The 18,053-nt window shown below is 35.8% G+C and overlaps 1 protein-coding gene across 1 annotated transcript in view; it reads right to left on the bottom strand.

Moving 5' to 3' along the window:
- DNAH7 (dynein axonemal heavy chain 7) overlaps positions 1-18,053 on the bottom strand; it is a 220,378-nt gene that overhangs the window by 174,162 nt on the left and 28,163 nt on the right. The window contains exons 6-10 of the mRNA XM_032480142.1: positions 16,946-17,033; positions 15,746-15,926; positions 13,989-14,064; positions 12,541-12,666; positions 7,274-7,393 (exon numbers count right to left, since the gene is read on the bottom strand). Of these exons, the coding sequence (XP_032336033.1) occupies positions 7,274-7,393; positions 12,541-12,666; positions 13,989-14,064; positions 15,746-15,926; positions 16,946-17,033 (591 nt within the window). The remainder of the gene's footprint in view (positions 1-7,273; positions 7,394-12,540; positions 12,667-13,988; positions 14,065-15,745; positions 15,927-16,945; positions 17,034-18,053) is intronic.

Raw genomic sequence — 18,053 nt, 5'->3', positions numbered from 1 at the left:
ATAAGAGATAATAAATATTTTAAAATAAGGAGGCAATATAAATTCAGAAGTTGCCTGAATGCTCCAAGCAAGATCTAAATTTTAAATATATGTATTCATCCCTTTAACAAATATATGTTTAGTGTCTACTATGGCTAGGGACAGTGTCCTGGGAAATACTAAATATTAAAAATGGCATCATTCCTTCTCTTTCATAATAATGAAGGCAATGCATCATAGAAGAAAAACAGCTCTGGAGTCAAAGGATAGAGATAAATTTTTATAGAAGTAACTGAGGAAGATTTTATAATGAAGATGGCAATTTCACTGAAGAATAGATAAAAATGAAATGAGGAAGACCCTGAGAAAATGATCTGAAGAAGTAAGATAAAAAGAAAAAAAGGTGGGATCATTTCACTAACTATGATAGAGCTAATAGACTAGAAAATAGGAGTAAGTGAGGCAAAAGTCTGTGAAGACTTTTGCAGAACTTGGGGGCTAAACATAAGAACTTGGGACAGGCTCATGCTCTATGAATACACTGCAGATCTTTCTGCAGTAGGGCATCACTGTTAAAGCAAGTAGGTAAAGAGAACAAGTAGCAAATGCTAAGTAGAGAAGAGCAAAGCTAGATTAAGGAAGGGGACTGAGACATTTTTAGTAGCTCAGGCAAGAGATGGAGTAAGTCTGGGGCTGTAGCACCAGGAAAAGTATTAACAGAAAATACATTTTAAAAATTATTCACTCATTGTTTCAAAAATACCTACAGGGTTCCCTATCATGTACAAAACACATGCAGTACTAAATATTATTCAGTCCTCAAAGTGCTTATAGGCTAGTGAAGGGGGAAAGGCATATGTATAAATATATATTATAGAAGAAAAGTAGTAACAAAATCAAGCACCAGAGGCATTCAGAAGGAAGAGATCATTTTTGATGAGGTAACAGTAAAGATTTCACAGAAGGGTCATTTGGGCTGGGTACTGAAAGACACAAGAGAGATTTTTTTCAGTAATGAGCTGCATTAAGTACTGTAAGTAGTATGAACCATGATTTTTTAAAATTGAACTATAATTGACATTACATTATATTAGCTCCAGGTATACAACATAATGATTCATTATTTGTATATATTGCAAAATGATCACAGTAAGTCTAGTTAACATCGGTCATTAGACAGTTAAAATTTTATCTTCTTGTGATAAGAACTTTTAAGACTTACTCTCCTAGCAACTTTTAAATATACAATACAGTATTACTATAATTATAGTTAATAATGCTATATATTACATCTCCATGGCTTATTATATAACAGGAAATTTGTACTTTTTAACCCTCTTCACCTATTTCATTCACCCCTACTGCCCTCCTTCCACAACCATCAACTGCTTTCTGTATCTATGAGCCCAGTTTTTCTAGTTGTCATTTTAGATTCCATGTATAAGTGAGATTATATGGTATTTGTCTTTCTCTGTCTGACATATTTCACTTAGCCTAATACCCCCAAGTTCCATCCATGCTGTTACAAATGGCAAGATTACACTCTTTACGGCTGAAAAAGATTTCATTTTACACGCACACACACATTTTCTTTATCCATTCATCCATTGATGAACATTTAGGTAAGGCTCTAATGAACAAGGAAGTACGTGTCTTTTCAAATTAGTATTTTCATTTTCTTCAAGTAAATATCCAGAAGTAGAATTCCTGGGTCATATGGTAGTTCTATTTTTAAATTTTTTAGGAATCTCCATACGGTTTTCCACAGTGGTTGTACTAACAGTGCACAAGAGTTCCCTTTTCCCCACATCCTCACCAACACTTGTTATTTCTTGTTTTTTTGATAATAGCCATTCCTGACAAGTGTGAGGTGATATCTTATTATGGTTTTGATTTGCATTCCCCTGATAATTAGTAATATTGACCACATTTTCATGTACCTGTTATTTATCTGTGTATCTTCTTTGGAAAAATATCTATTCAGATCTTCTGCTCATTTTTAAATCAAATTGTTTTTGGTATTGCATTGTAAGAGTTCTTTATATATTTTGGACATTAACTCCTTATTAGATATATAGTTGCAAATATTTTCTTCTATTCAGTAGCCTGCCTGTATATTTTGTTGATGGTTGCTTTTTGCTGTACAAAGTTTTTATACACATATTATATGTATAAAACATAAAAGTTTGCTAATAGTATTCAAGAGTTTCTTATTCTGTTTCATTCCTCTTAACCTCTGATTCAATCTGATACAATTATGTCTGCAAGGATGACAATACTAAGAGTCATAGAGTTTAAGTGGGAAGCAACCAGACAACTTTCTAATTTCCCTAGTATCCCCATCTCACAGATGGAAACAAACAAGGAGTACCTAATTATTTAGAAAGTCAATAATTGGTTAAAAAGGAGAATAAATTGTCTACAGATTTACCCATAGAATAGATATTTAACAGTGGCAAGGTATGATTATAGACTAGTCTTAGAAGTTATATTCTGTTTAATTTAACATGACTATTTCTACAGGCATGGCCCAAGCTGGAAGTTTTCTTCTGAACTGAGAAGGGAAAAGATAGGCTAGATCTGGGTTGCAAAAGACCTTAAAAGGCAGGCTTAGAAATGTGGACTTATTTTGTCAACAAAAGGGAAGGAATGAACTAGCGGATATTTTAAGATTCATTTGGCAGTGGTCTGTAGGCTACATGGGAGGATAAAAGGGCCTGCCAAGGGCAGTAGCAGTGGGAATTAAGTGAAAGGAGAACACAGGGAAGATGCTCCAAGAAAGGATCAAGAATAGTTGGTGCTTATAAAAGAAGTCTCAATAAATGTAAAATGACTTAAATCATACAAAATTAGAAAATCAGTAACAGGGCATTATGGAAATTCACAAATATGTGGAAACTAACACAGTCCTAAACAGCCAAAGACTTGAAAAAATCACAAGGGAAATAAGAAAATAATTTGAGATGAATGAAAATGAGAACACCACATATCAAAACTCTTAGGATACAGAAAAGCCGTAGTCAGAAGGAACCTCATAGCTGTAAATACATTAAAATACATAAAAGGTCTTAACCTAATAGCCTAAACTTTCACTAGAAACTGGAAAAATAAGAGAAAACTAAACTCAAAACAAGAAGAAAAGAAGAAATAAAGATTTGAGTGGAAAGAAACAAAATAGAGAACAGAAAAACAACAGGGAAAATAAGTAAAAACAAGAACTGGTTCTTTGATAAGATCAGCAAAATTGATAAGCATATAGCCAGACTGACCAACAAGAAAAGAGCAAAGACTTAAACTGTTAAAATGAATGAAAAAATGAGACATTAATATTGATCTCACAGAAATAAAGATGATAACAGAATATAATAAACAATCCCATGCCAACAAAGTAGATAACCTAGCAAATTCCTAGAAAAACACAACTTGCCAAAACTGACTCAAGAAGAAATAGAAAACATGAATAGACCTGTAACAAGCAAATAGATTAAGTTAATAATAAAAATAATTCTAAAAAAATTTAAATGGCCAGGATCCAGGAACAGATAGCTTCACTGGTTAGTTTTACTGAATGTTTAAAGAAGAATTAACACAAGTCCTTGACAAAGCCTTTCAAAAAGAGTAAGAGAAAGGAATACTTCCTAACTCATTCTGTGAGGACAGTACTGTCATAATACTAAAACAAGACAAAGATATCACAAGAAAAAGAAAACTACAGATCCACATCCTTTATAAATACAGACAAAAAAAAAAAAAAAACTACTAGCAAACTGAATTTAGAAGCATATAAAAAGGATTATGCTCCATGACCAAGTGGTATGCAAGGCTGGCTCAGTATAGTAAATCAATGTAACATACCATATTAATAGAATAAAGGAGAAAAACTCACTGCCTTCTGAATAGATGCAGAAAAAGCATTTGGAAAATCTACACTATTTCATAGTAAAAACAATCAAGAAACTAAGAATGAAAGGGAAATTCCTCAACCTGATAAAGGATATCTACACAGCTAACTTAATGTCAGACGAAGACTGAAAGCCTTTCCTCTGACATCAGGAACAAAACAAGGATGTCCACTCTTGCCACTTCCATTCAGCATTGTATTGGGGGTTCTAATTAGAGTAATTAGGCAAAGAAAAGAAAAAAAACATATACAGGTAAGAAATGAAGAAGTAGAACTATATTTGCAGATGACCTGCTCTTATATAGAAAAAGCTATAAAGAACACACATTATTTGAGTTAATAAACAAGGTTAGTAAGGTTGTGAGATATAAAATCAATATACAAAAATAGTTAAATTGGACTTCACCAAAATTAAAAATATCTGTCCTTCAAATGATACTATCAAGAAAGTGAATGGACAAAGCTCGTAATGGGAGAAATGTTTGCAAACCATAATTGATAAGGGTCTCATAAAGTACTCAGAACATAGCTAGCCTTCTGTATCCTATCGGTCCCACAACTGTGGATTTAATTAACTGCAGATTGAAAATATTCAGGAAAAAAAATTCCAGAAAGTTTCAAAAAGCAAAACTGGAATTTCTGTGTCAGCAACTATTTATATAGCATTAGCATTTACATTGAATTAAGTATTATAAGTAATCTAGAGATCATGTGGAAGATATGTGTAGGTTACATGCAAATGCTATGCCACATTATATAAAGGACTTGAGCATCCATGGATTTTGGTATCTGCAGGGTCCTGGACCAATAACCAATGGATCCCAAGGGACAACTATATAAAGAACCCTCACGACTCAAAAATAAAGACTTAACAATATTTATTTGAATATTTATCCAAAAATATAAGTGAATGGACAATAAACGTGTGAAAAGATGCTCAGCATCATTAGTCATTAGGGAAATACAAGTTTCAAAACCACAAATGAGACAGCACTTCACATCCACTAGGACGGCTATAATAAAAAAGATGGACAATAACTTATGTTGGCAAGGATATAGAGAAACTGAAACCTTCATACATTGCTGTTGGAATGTAAAATCTTACAGACACTTTGGAAGACATCATGGCAGTTCCTCAAAAATTTAAATATAGAGTTATCATAAAACCCAGCAATTTCACTCCTAGGTATACACCCAAGAGAACTGAAAACATATATTTATACAAAACAAGTGCTCACAGTAGCATTATTCATAGTAGCCAAAAAGTAGAAACAACTCAAACTGATGAATGGATAGTCAAAATGTGGGATATCCTATAATGGAATATTATTTGACCATGAGAAGGAATAAAGTACTGATACATGCTATAACATGGATGAACCTTGAAAACATTATGCCTAGTGTAAGAAGTCAGACATAAATAGCTATCCATTGTGTCATTCCATTTAGATGAAATGCCCAGAATAGGGAAATCCACAGGGGCATAAAGTGTATTAGTGGCTGCCAGGGGCTTGTTATGGGGGAATGGAGTCACTGCTAACCAATACACAGTTTCTTTTGGGTTGATGGTATTAATGGTGATGAAATTAGTGGTGATTACTGCACAATCTTGTGAATATATTATAAGCCACTGAACTGTACACATGAAAAGCGGTGAGTTTTATGCTAAGTGAAATATATACCTCAACAAAAAAAGAATATTTAGCAATACATTGTGGGGGCAGACTGGGGATGGTGAGGAGTAGATGATGAGCAAAAGAGACAGAAAAAGTCACAAAGTTTCAATTTGGCCTGAGAATGGTCCAGAAGAGGAATAATAGCAGGCTGGGAAGAAAAAAACAAGCACTAGTATGGAAATGCTGAGATCCAGGTGCTGATTTGTCATTGAACTGGGGAGACACAGTGTGAAATTTATAAGACGGGCATAGAGCTCAGAAAACATAAGATCTTGAGACAGTTAAGACAGATGAAAGCATGAAACTGTCGAGAATACAAAGAAGAAAAACAAAAGCAAATACCTGGAGAGCCCCTACTCTTAGAAAAGATAGTAAGAATGAGAGCCAGAAAAAGAAATCCATAAAGAAAAAAAAATAGACAAAAGGAGACAGCACAGAGACTTACAGAAGATGGTGGTGATAAACCACAACAACTGCTGAGTAGAAGTAGAAGACGACGACTAAGAGAAGACGTTTAGGTTTAGAGTAAGTGTCACAATTAATCATTTGCTAATTGCTTCTCCACTGCGGTGAGCCGATGCTCTGCCTCTTAGTCACGATCTGCATATTCTGGCTCACTAAGTATGGTCAGAGGGTTCTTACCTCAGAATCAATCAGGAGGCATCAAGAGATACAGCTAATCAATCTACATCTCCCAGAAAAATTATTCAATAAAGGTTTATACTCTACAGTGTACTTTGACAACCAATCTATTAAAATTTGCAGTGGTACTGCATTCTGTGTTGTAACCCTGAAGTTGGAGATCAAGATAACTTATTCTTATCCTGTCCTTATGAGGTCATCTCCTTCTCTGCAATTAATTCTGAAGTTTCATTCTGCACCTCTGTTTGTGTGAACTAAGTACTAACATTAAACAAAAGTCTCAAGTCCAGTCAAGTAAGGTCAGACAAAGAATTTGATCCTAACATATTAGAGGAGAAAAAAATACAAAGGAAAGGTTCAGTCTTAACACTGTCAAGATTCATTTCTAAGGAACTCTTGGAAATCATGAAGCCATGCTAGAGTTTCATATCCTCTGTTGCCTTAAATTTGATCTAATTTTAACATCCCATTTATAATAACTTAATGACCCCTGATAGAGACAATTTTCCTGTATTGTTCAGAACATACTATCTGGCGCCAGCATCAATAATTATCATATGTGGCTATCCCACTTGGAAGGGCCAATCCAAGATGCGATTTAATTATCATTTGATAAGTCTAACCTTCCAGTAAGATTGTAAACTCCTTTAAAGAATATATTTTCCCACCTAATCATTCTTTAAACTCTTCTGCATCCTCCATCCAAAAACAAAACGAAAGAGGCACAGCACCCTGCATGTATTAATAGTAGGTATCAAATAAATGTCTGGTGAATGATTAGTTGATGATCATTTCCCCATGTTATCCAGCCCTACACTCAGAGCAGAGGTAGAAAGCAGACACTGAGAAAAAAGTAACCATCAATTATAATCATTTTAGTTTTCCTACATCTATGCTGTGTAGAACATCTGGATAGACATCACAGAGCAAGGAAGTTAAAGACATCATATTTAACCTGCAAACAGAAGTGATTACAAACCCATTAAAATGGGATTTTCTAAAAGCAGTTCAACTACAGCAGCTCACCAACCACATTTTTAAATTTGTTTTTCTGCACGAAATTTCAAAACTTTACATTTTAAGCAGAGTCTCTTTGGCAGATTCCATGTGTCTCATGGCAATGCTCTGAAAACTCGAAAGCTCTAATGCCTCCTGGCGATTGTGAAATTCTTCTATATCAATTAAACGTAATTTTCTGCAAGAGATAAAAATGAACAGTGATTTAAGTGTGAAGGATTTTTGTATTTAATATTTTGCTAATTGATCCCTTCTTAAAAAAATGATACTCCTAGATTTTATCACTAAAATTTGTGTTGTGATAAAATACTCATGAACTTAAGATATTTTAATTTTAAAATAATTAATATAATTAAATTTAACAGGAACACAATATGATATTATGAAACTATGCTGTGCAGTAAAAGAAGGTTGTAGCAACTGAGAAATTGTGGAGAGTTTAGAATAATTTTTGCTTTAAAACTTGAACAATTAAAACAAGAAAAGACGTAGGGCTCAAAGCTTACATGGTCCACTGCCCTAAAACAAAAATTGCACCCTTTCTGAAAAGAGAACAGCCCTAAATCTTGGGCAGCCATGAGGTGGGACAGTTCTCACACCTAATTAAGACCCAATGTATCAAAATCTTTTGAACCTGTCTGGTTTTGATTTTTTTTTTTCAGAAAACACAATGCTCACTCCATCTAACCGTTTTCAATTCAATCTCTATTCTGACTACAACAATGTGATCTTTGTTATATATGTGCTTTACTCAATTAAGAATTTTCCCTGGCAGATTAACTAAAATGAAAGAACAATATTACCTATTAGTATCATTGTATTATTCACCTCAATTTAGCTGCAGAGTCCTTCCCTATTGGAGGAACTGCTGTTTAATTTCCATCTGATTAAATGATTTCTATGTTATCTGAATGATAGTAAACACTATTAGAAACATCATATTTCATTTTTACTTGAAGACCAATGTAAAATACTGGTTAGTAAACAAAACACATTTCAATTCTATTAAATTCCTTCTACAAGAGAAAATCCACCTCTTAGGTGTCAATGTGTTCAATACATGACATCGGTGAGATCTTAGGCACAAAGTAGGTAACACCACTGCTGGAGAATCCTTGGTAATGTATTAATCTGGGCAACTGAGCAGTGCAAAGGAATGTTTGAAATAAAATACTTTTAAAATATAGCATAACAGCACGTACTAAACATAATCCACTCTCTTTATGCTTCTTGGTCAACATTTTCAACACAACTTTAAGTTTTAAAGCTGTAGCTGTAAATCAGGGTACTGGTGCATGCCGTGTGAAGCAACACTGAATGAGGACAGTTGCGAGGGCAGGAGCTCCAGAATTTACTTTGCCACTGAGCAACCAGACCAGTTTTCCCTGCAGCTCCTCACTGTTAGATTTAGAGACCAAATTCTAAGCACAGGTCACCCATCTCTCATGTTTTGAGACTGATAGGCCTTCACAGAAGTTTTACAACTTTCCCATGAAATCTCTGCTGATAACATTCCCTGTTTGGTCAACAGGCTGAACTGTTAAGATGGGAAGTATACTATCAGACACTGTTAGTACTTTCACAGGACGATTCCTGCAATAATCCAGCAGTAGAACAACAGTTTTACCCACTGGTTTAAGCTTATAGAAAGAGTCAGGGAAAAGATTACTCAGCCAGACTGTGGACCTCAGCTTTTTCTCCGAACTCCTCCTTTCCCTCACCTCCCACAGCCAGTCAGACGTGAATGTCTGGAGACTCAGCTGTCAGTCATGTATCCCTCCCACCCTTACACCTGCCACTTGGTGCTCATCATAGGCTTAAACCCTCCTGGAATGCTGAGTCCATCACCGATTTCAGGCAGGAGGGACTTCAACAGTCCTGGCTCAGCACTCTGGACTTGACAGCAAGTCAGTCTCTGACTTCCATCTCTGGTTCTCAAAGCTAATCTCACTTCTCACTGGGCCCTAGTGGCCCCTCAAATCCCACTCCAAGAGCCTACATTTCTTGCTTGCTCCATGAATTCAGAAACATGTTTTGTTCTTGCCAGTCCTCCTCCTTTGTTACATTCCAAGGAGCACACTCCAGGTCCTGCTCTGCACTCGCTTCCTTCTCTTAGTAACACAACCTGGAGCCCTTTCCATATTAGCACACTGATTTTTCCCACGTTTGCATTTTATAGCTGTGTAATATTCCAACGTGTGGCTGTGTATCACTTACTGAACCAATCCACCATCAATACATACTTGATTGTTTCCAGGCTTATACTCTTAACAAATGGCACAACAGAGAACCTGAATCTCTATCATTTTCTACCTTTTCAGGCGTATCTCTAGGCTGATTTCCCAGAAGTGAGATTACTGGATTCAAGCATAAATGAATTTGTAATTTTAATGGTTATGACTAGATTCCCCTCAGAAGGGTGCCTGTTCCTCCAAGCTTCACTAACAAAGCATGACGTCAGTATTTTGGAATTTTTGTCAATCTGATAGGAAAGAGAATGATATCTCAGTGTAGTTTTATTTCAATCTCCTTGCATTTCTTTTATTATGAGTTAAGTTAAGCATCTTTTCACCATGTTTAAGGGTGGTTTAAGTCATATCCTCTCTGAATGCTGTACAGTAAATGAATCCACAGTGTTCTACTAATACTTTCTTGGATTCATCTTGGTCAAATCAGGAATTTGAAAAATCCATTTTATCTTTTAAGATGAACTTTACTTTCTCAGACATCCTGCTATTATATACAGCTACTGTAATATTTATCTTATGGTAATTTGTACACTGATATATACACTGTATATACAGGTGTCCTCCTACATATTCTATTTTTCAAGCAAAAATATCTGTGTGCTATGTAGGTGTTGACTGCATTACAAATGCCATCTCTGACATTAAGTGGGTTCTGTAAGCATAAATACTGAATGACGTGAATTTGCACATTCCCATCTAGAAAGCATCCCTTTAGATTTCTACTTCCATGCATCTGAGAGTGATTCAGATAATTTCTTTGCATTACCAACCCCCAACCCATTGCCACACAGAAAGACGTCCTTTATTTTCCAGACCCGCTGGGTTTCAGGGCAAATGACTGTTCACCCAGAGTAAGGATGCCCTGCAGGTTCAATGCTGGCTTCTACTCAGAGGCGCAGCTCTCATGACTGCACACCCAACTCTTAAGATTCACATGGATCGCAACATGACTCATGCTGGCAGAGGCAGCATGGGAGTGGGCGGGGCTGTCCTGCCACCCACAGACTGCCAAGCTTCTCTCTCATTTGTCCTTGTCCTGGAGGCTCTAAGGTTCACTTTAGCTGCTGCAACTAACACCTCTGCCACCACAACCCTAGACACTAATTTTGGACACATCCACTATTTCCTGTTTTCTTATCTCAGCCTTGTTACTATCTCTTCTTCCCCTTCCCCCTCTCATTTTCCTTGTCTCTGGCCTCCTGACATTGCATAAGAGACCAAGTCTAGCCCTTTATGGACAATACTGAGCAATGGTACCCATCTTCCAGCATTCAGCCCAGTGCATTCTGGCAGTTCCATCTGTGAACGGGTATTACGCACACACACACACTGTGGTGGTGTTTTGAAAATGAAACGTACTACTGCATGTAAACATCCTTTGTGAAAGTGATACACTCTATTGCATGATCTTCATCACTACATGCAAAATTAGACCTTGGGCTTTGTCAGGGAGAGGGATTTAGCCCCGATACCTAAAGAAAAGAAATGAGAGATGCATGGGGCAGGGCGATGGCCTCTTGCTATTCCTTTAAGACAAATTCAAGCAGAGAAATCCATATTATACAATGGAAAGTTGAAAGGATGTGCTTTTTACCAGGAAATAACCAAACCAACAAAAGCCAGTCTTATGCTATGTATGTATATACATGCATGTGGAGATTTTATATATATATATATATAATATATATATATTAGATATATATTTGGCTACATGAGCACAAAGAAAAATAAGGGAAGATACCCTACTCATGGGTATCATGTCTTTTGCTGTGTTGGTGGAAAAAAGTATGAGGAAAAGAAATGCCAGGTTGGTGGGAGTCAGTAAAGGAAAAAAGACTGCACTAAAAAAATTGTGTAATCATATATAGCTACATATGTATTTGTGTAAAGAAATTAAATTAAAAACTGTTAAACAAAGGAAGAAAGGGAGAGAGGGATGGCGTGGGGGGGAGGAGGAGGCTTAGACACCACAATCCCATGGCCACCTCCCACGTGGGAACTGGAGAGCCTCTGATACAATGGCTTGGCTTCCAGGGGTAGTTAGGGACAGGTGCTCCTGTGTGCTAAGGATCCCAGCTTTGGAAGGGGCTCAGCAAAGGTGGTTGGTGAGGCCCCCCAAGTATTGTCCAGGGGGTTTCCCAGAGCAGAGACAAAAGCATCTTCTCTAACATCCAAGTTCTTACCTCTCCCTCTGCTGGTCTGCAGGTGGTGAGAAAATGTGCTCATTATTGTGTCCTCAGGACAATATCTGCAATTAAGAACCAGGAGATCCAGGAGAGGAGGTCGGGCGTAAACCAGGGCTATGGCCAGGAGAGTGAGAAAAGGCTCACAGAGCATCTTGGAGACCTACGTGCCATTTCCTCTGTCATCAGACAGGGGCCAATCCAGGTTTTGAGGGGCCTGATGGGAAGTCTTCTTTAAGAAGAGTAATTTAAACCCATATTACTTTTGCATATTTTATAAATACATGTCTACGTGTGCCTATTGCCAGGACACCCCCCAGTGCCTTGGAAGGGGTGGTACAAGGGAGGGAATATGAAGCTAGAGCTTCTCAACTGCAAGGCAAACTGTCCTCAGCCCTAGGGCCAAGGTCTTTAGCTCCACAGTGCCCACCAGAGTTCACATCCAGCTCTGCACCGTTCATACTGTGACACTGCCTACAAGGTGATGCACGATCCCCAGAAGTCACCCAGGAATCTCACTTCATGTCACTCATGTGAGCAGTATTTCCAGGGTTTCTGAACAGTTTAGATGATCATAGCAGCTAATGTTCTGTGGGATTTACAACAAGGCATGGAAATTCAGCCCTTTAACTGTGATTACACTTTAAAGTATACTCAGTAACTGGGCAGGGAAGGGGAGAGGAGAATTGAATTAGAAATAACAACGCTCACTTTTTACTCTATTTACGTCTATGTTATTTAAAATCGTGTTTAAATACTTAGGTTAAACTTGTAATTACTTTCTTAAATTTGTTGTTAAAATAGTAAAAGAAATAAGACTAATAACTTTCATCTCTCTTAAAAATTAAAGAAAAAAAAAAACCAACCCCATCAGTAAGGCCAGAAATACTCACTTAAAAGTACCGTGCCACAAATCTAGCACAGCCAGCATTGTAGGGTTCATTGCATTCAGGTGATCCCTAATGTAACTGCTTGCAGCTAAAAAAGATTTCCTCCAAGGTTTTGGAAGAATTTCCATTCTGAAAACAAAGAGAAAATAATAGTTATCTTCTTTAAAAATCAAAAAGTATTTTTATAGTCAAAGTACTTTTTGAGAAATAATGGTTTAATTTTAATAAAAATATGATTTATCCCTCATGGTAATGACAAAACATGTAATTATGCTTTAATACATATAAAAGTCATACTCTTTGTGTAGTATAATTTCTAACGAATGCATATAAAATTAGATTTGAATTTTTTTCACATAATGTTTTTCTCTCAATACTTGATCTGATTGAGTCCACATGTAACTAATAATGATCAGAAACAGTAGCCAACTACATTTCATACACATCTTGATTTTTTAAAATTAACACTTAAGTGTCTTATGTCTCTATTATTTTTAAAATATTTTAAGAATCTAGTCAAGCCTGGAAATCTTCTTGAACTTCACCTCTGAATGTGTAAAGGTCACTTACAAAATCACTAACATTCCTATTTATAGACATTCTGTAACTCCTCAGCCTTGAATAATCATCTTTTATATACTAAAGATGTGGCATCCTCATCTTTTAGAGGATATTTACACATTTACATTTTATGCCTGTAATTTTTTTTCCACTCTCATTGATTTTAAACAGTTTTTTAAAAAATATATAGTAAGTTTTTCGTTTGCGGCCATACCACCTTTACAATTACAAAGGATTATCTTTGTCTATCCCTGGAAGAAAAGCTGGTCTCTATTGAAATATACTAACTTTTTTTAGTTGTTAAGACAAACAATTTGGGGAATTCTTAAAATTATACAAAAGGAAGAAACTGAAGTGGTTACTTAATCATATAAATACAAGGTCTATTCTTCAACTATTTAAGAGATTTATTCCTAAATGTTAAATATTTGGGGGGAAATTTATAGCAAGTATATTTTCCCATTATGTATTCTATATTTTAATCCATGTAATAAAATGAAATATACTCTACATTTGAATTATTTTCTGCAACGTTCCCAAAGTGTTTTGGGGCATTCAAGTTGCCATCAAGCTTTCATGTTCCTATTACATCTGAAGCCTGTGCTGGGAGCTGTGGAGACACAAAGGTCTCTATCAAGTTCATTCACCAGGGTACTTATGTTTTAACCACCTAGGTGTCCATTTGTCAGTGTATCTGCTTGTCATCCATCCAACAATTTGTAAACGTAACATGTTAGGGCTTAAACACATAAACAAAGATAGTATGAACAATTAGTTGTATATACAAATTATCAACATATATATGAAAAATACAACCAGTGTATAGATATATACACACACACAGAAATTGATCACAAAATCAATATTCTTAGAGAAACCTGACTGCTTACTCAGCACGATGGGGTGGCAGTTCTTCTACCTTTTTATCATCTTCTTTTTCTCTAGGATCTTTTAAAACAAAATCAACTAAAAGAGAATTGAAAAGTTATGATCAATCAGCTTATAGTATATTTCTAAGCAATTGCAAAATTCCTTTAAAATTGTTTAAATTATGTTAAGTTTTTAAAAATAATGAGCAATGTGTACCTTTATGAATATAAGAAAATTTTAAAACTTTTTTTAGAACATCTATGACATATGTGTCTTTGAGGTCTGAGTCTTTGAGAGTATACGTGCTCTTTCTTAATTTCATTTGAAAATAATTGCCTTTAATATTACATTTTACTTTATAGTTTTTGCACCAAAAGTAGTTCCTGTTGGATTGAAAGTCAAAAAAACAGAGTAGCAGTAGTCTCCCTTCACCAAGGAAAGACACATTGTTTTGTTGCTCTCTTTTAAATTGCTTCAGAGCATAAAACAATCTTGTTATGAAATCAGCGAAGTGAGCTACTTCTGCTTCTGGGGTCTTTAATTTACAGTTAATTCTAATTTTCCTGCCTGTCTTTGGAATATGCTCTTTCTAAAACATAAATATGTTATTACCTCTCTGCTTAAAACCTTTCAGTGACTCTCCTTTACCTTCAAATGCTTAAAAAAAGGCGTATGAGGCCCTTATATTCTGCCCTCTTCCCCCAGTGCACCCTCTGCTTTGGCCATCAGAATTGCTTGCAAGCCCGGAAGAGACTTCCATGCACGTCTGCCATCGTTCATGCCACTTCCTAGGCCACATATGTTCCCTCACGCACTTCATCCTTCATGACGCGGTTCAGGTGCTCCTCGGTCCTAACAAGTCAGGCATAACCTCATCTCCCTTAGAGCGTGTTCTCCATTTCCCTCCTCAGTGCACTTACTAGTCTGCCTTACGATTTAGTGACTTATCCATCCCCTTCACTACACTATGAACTCTTTGGGAGCAAGGATCTGGCTCTTTATATTACCAAGACACTCAATATAGTCTTCAATGCAATGAATGCCCTCCTCCCTGAAAGGTCCCCAGACCACTCCAGACACTAAGATTTCTCCAACTCTGAACATAGCATCAATTACACCCGGCTTACTATCACAACCAACTGGAGAACCATTTTTAAAAGCAACAATTTGAAAGGCCTATCTCCAGTGATTTGAATCTAGATGGGTCAAGATATGAGTATTTTTTAAATGATTATGATGATTAATCAGTCTTAGGGTCTATTGGTCTACACCCCGAGTCACCAAACTTTGTGTAAAGGGCCAGACTGCAAGTATTTTCAACTTTGTGAACCACAAGGCCTCTATCACAACTATTCAACAATCTCTTATAGTTCAAAAGCAGCTATAGACAATATGCAAATAAATGTGTGTTGCTGTGTTCCAATAAAACTTTATTTACAAAAACAGGCAGTGGGCCAGACTGGGCCTGTGAGCTGTAGTTTACTAACCCCTGGTCTATAGCAACAGTTTTGCAATTAATCACACTCTAGCTTATGAAATTAGTAATACTGATTAACATTTTATAATTTTCTTCAGTTCTGTCTTTTGTTGAGAAGGCTATATCCTAGAAACAGAAACACTTTAAAATTTTTTGCTGTACTAATTAAATTTACCTGACCTCAAGCGGGGTAACAGAAAGACAAGAAACAGCATATTATAATAGTTTTAAGTATAGGTGTTAACCTTAATTTTTTTGAGACACGTGCAAATTAAAAAGCAATGAGAAACACTGATTTACCTATGGATTTTTTTACGCTCAGAAGATAATCTTCTCTCATTTCATCAGATAATACATCTATGCTGTTAGTGAGGACTTTCAGATGTTGGGGGACTAGATTCAATACGTGCTCCAGCCAAGAATCTTCCATTGGGGCTACATGGTCTGTATCAATTCCATGATGGATGTAATAGTAATATCGCTACACAAAAGAGACAGAGAAATGGAGATGGGTTTAGTACTATAATAAATGTGTTGATCAAAAATAAAACTACTGAGCACAATTAAACTTTTAGTAGAACAAGGTATTACAAAGCAAAAAATTATTTTGTGCAATACATGTTGGCATTGTCTGAAACTTCCTAAATTAAAAAAAAAAACTTACTTCATGAAAATTAAAGCTCTTATCTTAATTCATAAATCCATTGGAAAACATGAAGTTATGTGACCAAATATATGATGTACCAAATAGAACCCACGTGAAGTAGAATTAGGTGTTCTATAAATGTGTGAAGTGTTGATATGTTAGTTTTTGTCCTTTTATCACTGATAATCAGAAGTAGATCTTAAAAGCTGTATGTGAATCAGTATCCTTATACATTAATCTCAGACATACACAAGATTTAGGAAATTTCTGATTGGCCTATTAATATTCCATACCATAATTTCATAGATGCTATTAAATGTGTGCACAAAATATTCATTTTAAGACATGATAGTATTTATCTAATAATGGACATTTAGCTTCAATGTATTTTCACAAGTGTTTACATGTCACTTATTAGAAAAATTTAAACAGCAAATTACTTTCAAATCAGCAATGTTAGTCTTTGATGTTTACTTTTTAAAAATTCTGTATTCAAAATACTTGAAGAATTACTTTTTCTAAAGTAGGCTAAGATGCTTTGTGAAGTATACGGTATATAATTAAGATAATTTCTCACAGAAGAATAAGGACATGTAAAAGCTATACATGACTGAGGCTAGCTTTAACATCGGGAGCAGGTAGACTGGAGATTCATTCTGACTGTGATCTTAGGTGACAGGGAGAGAATGATTTCCTCCACGAATCCAATAGAGCGCTTTTATGGAACTTCGTATTTACTCCTGCTTCCACATAGTTCCATAAGGAAGGAGCACAGAATGATCTCAAATGTATAAAAGCATCTTCAAGCACTTCCTTTACTTTCAGTTATACTGACAAAAGAAATAGCTCATTACCAAGATGTCTTTCTCTATCGCAGAAGTGGTCAGTTTTGGAAATGTGCTTTCATCAGGAGCAGCTGAGTCTAAGACAGCATCTTGTTGCCTAAGAAAAAGATAAAAACACTATTCAAATGTATAGAAAGGGCAGTTAGAACATGAATCAGTGGATATAACATCAGACTGTCTTTCTATAAAATCGTAAGAAAAAATACATTGTTGAACATTCTATAAATAGTATACATATTTGTTTGGTACCATATTCCTCCCAGAATACTTCCTCCTTATTCATAGATAGGTATAGTGGAAGTGATTTGGAAGATCTAATTCAGAGGCCACATCTTTTTTGATGGGCTTTATTCATTCTTCCAAAATCAAGCTCTCCCTTTTATGAAATCTTATAGGAGAATTTTTGCATTATTCATAAACTATGAATGGTTATTTATAAATATGTAGTTTAAAAGAACACTGATGGAAAATAATTTAAATGTAGTTCTGCTGAAGACACAGATACATTCTTTGAAATATCATTTCTCAGATTTCTAGGGACAGACATTAAAACTTAGCAACAAGTGACATAGAAGCTCATATGCTCCTAATGTATTTATTATTGGCTATGTCTTCATATAATACTGTAATGTTTATATATAATTCAGTTCAAACCTATGCCAGATACAAGCCACATTGTGTGACTTCTTCTGAGGCTTCAGTGTGCGGAAAGGCATAGTTCATATCTTCAGGAAAAATAAATTGTTCTGAGATAGCTGTAACCTCTTTATCATTGACCATCTCGTGCTCTGGACCCCAACTTCATCTGGGGTGGATACAGGCTAGTGATGCTGTGTGACAAAGTGCTTCACCCCCCTAACTGCCCCGTGGGCGGAGAGGGGAGGTTTATTGAATACCTGAGATTTTGCACCAAACCAGGTACCCAGAATGAATCTTCTGACCAATTTTGTCTTTTGCAAATCAAGGAATCCAATATTTTGTGAACTTTACACTTATTCTCTTCAGTTATACAGACCAGAGACCAGAGTCGAGGCAATGTCTCAGTCATGTCTCGGTCTAATTCAGTACATAGTAGGTGCTCAAGAAACATTTATTAAGTTGAGGGAATACGAGCACA

This window comes from Camelus ferus, chromosome 5 (assembly GCF_009834535.1).
Source record: "Camelus ferus isolate YT-003-E chromosome 5, BCGSAC_Cfer_1.0, whole genome shotgun sequence".
Lineage (NCBI taxonomy): Eukaryota > Metazoa > Chordata > Mammalia > Artiodactyla > Camelidae > Camelus > Camelus ferus.
The sequence above is the reverse complement of the archived record's forward strand: the minus strand, read 5'-3'. Positions and strand labels throughout refer to the sequence as shown.